Source organism: Cololabis saira, chromosome 9 (assembly GCF_033807715.1).
Source record: "Cololabis saira isolate AMF1-May2022 chromosome 9, fColSai1.1, whole genome shotgun sequence".
NCBI classification, from domain to species: domain Eukaryota; kingdom Metazoa; phylum Chordata; class Actinopteri; order Beloniformes; family Belonidae; genus Cololabis; species Cololabis saira.
In genome coordinates, this window is record NC_084595.1 from 35,939,484 (window position 1) to 35,945,483 (window position 6,000).

The window sequence follows — 6,000 nt, forward strand, 5'->3', positions numbered from 1 at the left end:
GATGTGAAAAATCGACTTACTGGAAAAAGAAAATGTGAAGAAATATTGATTTCTGGTTTTAGGTGGACAAGTTCAGTATGGAGGCTGTGGACCTGGGACAGGTGTTTAAGATACGTATTCGTCATAATAATTCCATTGGTGGTGCCGACTGGTACTTGGACCAAGTCGAGGTGCTGGATGTAGACACGGAAGAAGTTTACATGTTCCTGTGTGAGCGCTGGCTGTCAACGAAGAAAGAGGACAAACAAATAGACAGGACCTTCTTTGTCAAGGTTTGTTCAACTTAAGTTGTGTTAAGTCAGAAGATTGGGCGTTTCAGTTTGAACTTTGCATATGTTTTCCTGCCAATTCGCAGCCCAGCCAAATTTGTGCACCAATTTTCTTGATCAGGGGTATGAAGGTGAGAGGAACACCGATCCATATTTCACCAAAATGTCCCAGGCCAAAGTAGGACTAGACAAAAACGCCAACAAGAAGAAAAAGAAAAAAAAACTGGCAGTGGTCGAAGAAGGTCCAAGTAAGATCACAAAATGATGTATTCTGTTTCTCCAGGTGGAGTTTAAGCATAATAAGACAAAGACAAAGATAAGGGACACAGAAAAATAAAGTTTTTAACCAATTCTGCTCTCTCTTGCAGTCATTCCCTATCACTTCACGGTCTCAACAGGAACTGAGCGTGATGCCAGCACTACAGCCAGGGTTTTTATCTTCGTCATGGGCCCGAATGAAGCGGAGACAGACCGGCTCTGGCTGGACCTGGCAGAGGGAGAGAAATCCTTCACAGCTGGCTCCATGAAGCACTTTGTGTGCTATGGGACTGACGTAGGAGAGATCAAGCGGGTCGAAGTGAGAATCTGGAACCGTGTGTGGAGCTAAATCTGTGAAACTGTCTTTTCTGTTGTTAAATATTTACATAAAGCCATTCTAGCTCAGCAATAATTAACTCTAGCTGCACCTTGTGGTGCACAGATCAAAGAAAAATCCTATATTTATTAATTCCCTGCTTCACCTCCTCCGTGTGCTCCTCACTTCTTTTCTCTCTTGACTGTCCTTCAGCTTGGCCATAACGGTGTCACACCAGAGAGCTGTTGGCTTGTGGATGAGCTGTCTGTTGCCGTGCCAACCAAAGGTATCAAGTACATTTTTCAGTGTAAGTGCTGGCTGGCAAAAGACAGGGGAGATGGTCTGACTGCCAGACTGTTCAGTGTGCTGGACTCCAGCTCGATCAACATCATCCGCAAAGTGAGTCATTGCACCTAAAATATGATGTCTTGGAAAACATTCAGTTGACCTGTTACGTAAAATCTGAAGTCTCTCCTGCATCTCTTATCCTGTGTATGTTTTTTTAGGTTATTTATTCAGCCACAGTTGTCACGGGAGACACTCAGTATGCAGGAACGGATACCAACATTTTTCTGACAGTGTACGGAGCCAACGGAAGTACAGAGGAAATGCTCCTGCCTAAAAATGGAGATAGGTTAGTCTGTTATTGAATGATAATAGTCCTGATCATATTTCAGTGAAGAAAAGGGAAGAAACAGGAGAAAGGTCCAATTCATATCTGTCCAAAAACTGCACACAAGAACATCTAAAGCCAATTAAAGGAGCTTGAGGCCGGATTGAGGCAGGATTTATGAAAGAAATCCGTATATGTTTTAAGTTTTCTAGTAATAATGTCAGATGAAGCGTGCCGGCTTCACTGTTGGCTGCAGTACCCCCAACGGCCGTCGTGGTGAAGGGTGGCGCTAGAGAGTCTCATTTCTTAAAAGGAGCCTCAAGCTCCTTTAAGTTACATCATGATGTATTTAATTAACCTGTTTCATCGGTGCAACACAATGACATTTTCAAGAAATAAATCACTGTTTTTCTGAGCCAGACTTTTTATTTATTTATTTATATACCTATTTTGATCAAAGCAGTCATTTCCATGTATAGTCTCTCCTTTAGGTAAAAAAAAAAAGAACAGTTTGCATCTGTTTACAACCACAGACTGCATGAAGGGAATTGGACAAACCCTCAATGATGTACGAACAGGTTTTTGAAGAGTAGCACTCCAGCCAGTGTTCAGATTTATGGAAGATGCGGTCCTAGCAGGATCTGACTCAGTGCAATCCCGGTTGATCCAAAATTGGGCAAATAGGTGAAAATAACATTCCTGACAGCCTGATGGGACACACGACTTAACTATTTAACCACAAACTACTTATTTTATCTTGTTACCCTATGATGCAAACTCGTGTTACCTTACATTCATGCCGATTCAGCATCTGATTGTCATGCGATGTCATAAGTCGCTTTTCAGCTTGCACTAGGCTTCTTGTTCTTATAGGTCTTCACCTGACGTTTAGTGCCAAATCATTTCTTGGTTGTTGTTTCACACAAGAAATATCATATAATTCTATAAAATCAACATATTTACACTGCAAAACAGGCAGAAAAGACAACTGGAAGAAATGTTTTTAAATCCATGACTTGATCTTTGCTGAAATAGGGTAGCTAATTTGTGGTGTTATTTTGACTTTACAAAGTACAGACATTGAGCCTTTGTATCGTAACTATTACAAATTACCAGCAATATCCAGGTAATATTACAATATTACCTGAATATGTGCAAATTTGGCATAACTAGCTATAGTGATGACTGCTCTTACCCCCATAAACTGCTGCTGCCAGCCCCCCAAAAAATAACGCCCTTTATAATGCAAAAATGTTTACCACACCACCGTACAGTCGTGGATGTGAAATCTAGGTTTGGAGACAACAACCGGTTTCAGAGCGAGGCTGTAAATATGATTGTTTCTGCTGCAGAGTTGGACAATTTAACATGGGGGTCAATGGAGACTGACTCGCTCTTGAAGTCAGCCTCAACTGGTCAGTAGAGGAACTGCATTTTTCTGTACTTCCAGGATAGAGTCCATTTAGCAAGCCCGGTGTAAACTCCAGTAAAATATGTTTTACGCTTTGGTTTTTGTGCAGATCTTAAAAACCACATGTAAAGTTTTAAGCCAAGCGTATACTACATGTGCATTAATTCATTCAGGTTTGAAAGAGGCCAAGAAGACACATTTACTCTCGAAATCGATGACATTGCTCCCTTGAAGAAGATCAGAATTCGTGTTGATGGCAGTGGCAGCCGTCCTGACTGGTTTCTGGACAGGGTATCGTAACGATAGCATGACATTTGATGTTGGTCTATTTCCTATCTTGTGTCATGCGATTATGATGATGAAACAAACACTTTTAGATCCTCATGCGAAATCTGACAACGGAGGAGGTCTATCTGTTCACTTACGAGAACTGGCTGTCTAGCACCATGGGGCAGAAGAGGACAAAGGTGTGTGAGCTGCCAGCTGTGGTGGATGATGAAGAGATGGTACAAACAACAACCTACATTATTCAAGTCCAGACCAGTGACATCACAGGTGAGTCAGATAAGTGTGTCCAGTGTTGCCAAATAATGACTCACACTCCTAAAAATAAATATATTTTGATGACATAGCACTATATAAGCCATACTAAGCTGAAAAAACCTCTATTAGGGCATATGACCCTGTAAAATTCAAGAATAATCCATAAAAAAAAAGAAAGTTTGGAGAAATGTCTTAGTCATTACTTGAACAAAGGTTATTTGAACAAAGGATGATAATGAAAATGAATTTGCTGATTCTCTTTGAGAGTTTTTGCCATTCGTTCATTCGATATTCCAGGTGGCGGCACTGATGCCAACGTGTTCTTGAATGTGTTCGGGGAGTACGGTGACACGGGGACGCTGCCTCTGAAGGAGAGCGGCAACAGGAACAAGTTTGAGCGAAAGATGAAGGACGTTTTCAGGTTTCCCGACATGCTCAGTCTGGGTGAACTTTCGAAAGTCCGAGTGTGGCACGACAACGAAGGTGAGGAGGAGAAGAGCAAAGGAGCCCAAGCCAATGTCACAACAGCAAGTCAAGGGATGCTTGTACACCAAACAATAAAAAACACCTGTCCTTCACTTTAAGACTTTTATGTCCTGTTTAGGCCAAGTGGTCAAATGTGTTATTTGAATCATTTCCAAAAAATTTGATAGAGGTCAAAATCCAACGATTTGTAATTTTGTCTCCATCTTAATATAGAGATGAAATACCGGAATTTATCGTTGCTGTAAAATAAATCAAGATATCTTTATTCACTGTATTTGGTGAAGACAAAATGTAGTTAACACCCTTTTTGTATCACTTGATTGTGAAATTTAAGATGAGAAGTCATAAAACCATAGATTTTCATGCGTTTTCTGTCCAAAAAAAAAAAAGGCCCTACTCCTGGCTGGCACCTGGAATATATAGACGTGAGAGATGAAGCCATGGACCAGACGTTCAGGTTCCCCTGCGACCGCTGGCTGGCCAAAAATGAAGAGGACAGGCAGATCATGAGGGAGCTGGCTTGTGCCAACAACGACACCGTAGACCTCAGTGACAAAACCAGTTAGTGAAAATGACCACGTATTTAAGAGCTGTGTAAATGTTGGAGATGTAAAACGTTCAACTCATTAGACATTTGCCAGACGTTGAAATTATTTGGTCCCTAAAATTCCTGTCTTTCTGCATTGCCACAGAATATGAAATTGCCACGACAACTGCTAACACAGACGATGCCTCCACCACGGAAAACACCTGGGTTGCATTGGAGGGAAGGAAAGCTCGTTCCAAGGAGTTTGTTCTGGAGAATAAAAAAAAGAAGTTCTTATGGTTCGTCATCTACGAAATAATCAAGAGGCCTGAGTTTGCGTTAAACCCTCTTTTATAGTGTATATTCGCTCTCTGTTCTCCTTGTTCTTTCAGGAGATGCAAAGAAAAACTCTCACAAAAATGATCTGTTTAATGTTTAGAGTCATATCCTCTACAAACTCTGCTAATGCTTAAACTCTTTTTGCGCACGTTCACAGCGGTGCCACTGATACATTTGAGTTTTCGTCCAAGCACGTGGGAGAAATTGCCGGCATCTGCATCGGCCATATAACGAAAGATGGAAAAAAGGTGAAGAAAGAAGCCTTCTGGCATGTCATGGAGGTGGTGGTGACAGAGAAGGAGCTGGGAAACAAGTAAGTGGACTCTCACACAAACCAACATTATTCAACGTTAACATGTGCCAATTAAAACCCTTTTTTTTCTCCTCCTCACTCCTCAGATATTTATACGTAAAGCACCTTGAATTGCCCTGTTGCTGAAATGTGCTAAACAAATAAATTGCCTTGCCTGAATTCTTCTGTTTAGGTATTTTTTCCACTGTGATGCAAAAATACCCCTGGCAGCCAAAAAGGACCAGTTCCTGACATTTGAGTGCTACAAATCCATCGAGAGCTTTGCGAGTAAAGTCCGCAGTCTGGTCCCCGTTAAGTATAAAATCATCATCATCACCGGTGACGTCAAATGGGCTGGAACAGACTCTAATGTTTTCATCACCATCTACGGTGTCAACGGAGACTCTGGCCAGCGCCAAATGCGGCAGAAGATGCACAATCTCTTCGAGCGAGGCCACGCAGCCCGCTTCGTCCTGGAGATGCTGGACCTCGGGGAGCTGCTGAGGGTCAGAGTGCAGCACGACGGCAGCGGCTGCACCTCTGGGTGGTACTTGGAGTGTGTGGAGGTGACCAACACAGCTACCTCTGTCACAACCATCTTTCCATGTGGAAATTGGTTGGATGCTCAGAAGGCTGATGGGCAGATTCAGCGAGTGCTCTACCCTCGGTATTAGGGGCAGGAAGAGGTGGAGGGAGAGGAGGAGGAGGGGAGCACCATTGTGATCTCATTCGTTATCATTGTTGTTTTTTTTTTTATGTTAACGCGAGGCGAGGTTTGTCTGGACAAATATGGGATTACTGCAGCTGAATGTGACTTTTTAAAGGATAAAAATCAATGTTATTGTCATTAGTTGGTGCCAAGTTTCAAGCCTTCCTACTTCCGAAAAAGCCATTTGCTACCATACATTAGTGTACATGTTAGGAAATTAATTGAAATTGACCTAAAT

At 42.1% G+C, this 6,000-nt stretch overlaps 1 protein-coding gene across 1 annotated transcript in view; it reads left to right on the top strand.

Annotated features, from left to right (window-relative positions):
- Positions 1–5,727, top strand: part of loxhd1b (lipoxygenase homology PLAT domains 1b) — a 42,271-nt gene extending 36,544 nt beyond the window's left edge. The window contains exons 27-38 of the mRNA XM_061730247.1: positions 63–272; positions 391–517; positions 638–846; positions 1,057–1,242; positions 1,350–1,477; positions 3,041–3,158; positions 3,245–3,422; positions 3,708–3,893; positions 4,287–4,457; positions 4,589–4,721; positions 4,919–5,074; positions 5,247–5,727. Of these exons, the coding sequence (XP_061586231.1) occupies positions 63–272; positions 391–517; positions 638–846; positions 1,057–1,242; positions 1,350–1,477; positions 3,041–3,158; positions 3,245–3,422; positions 3,708–3,893; positions 4,287–4,457; positions 4,589–4,721; positions 4,919–5,074; positions 5,247–5,727 (2,283 nt within the window). The remainder of the gene's footprint in view (positions 1–62; positions 273–390; positions 518–637; positions 847–1,056; positions 1,243–1,349; positions 1,478–3,040; positions 3,159–3,244; positions 3,423–3,707; positions 3,894–4,286; positions 4,458–4,588; positions 4,722–4,918; positions 5,075–5,246) is intronic.
- Positions 5,728–6,000: the final 273 nt, after the last annotated feature.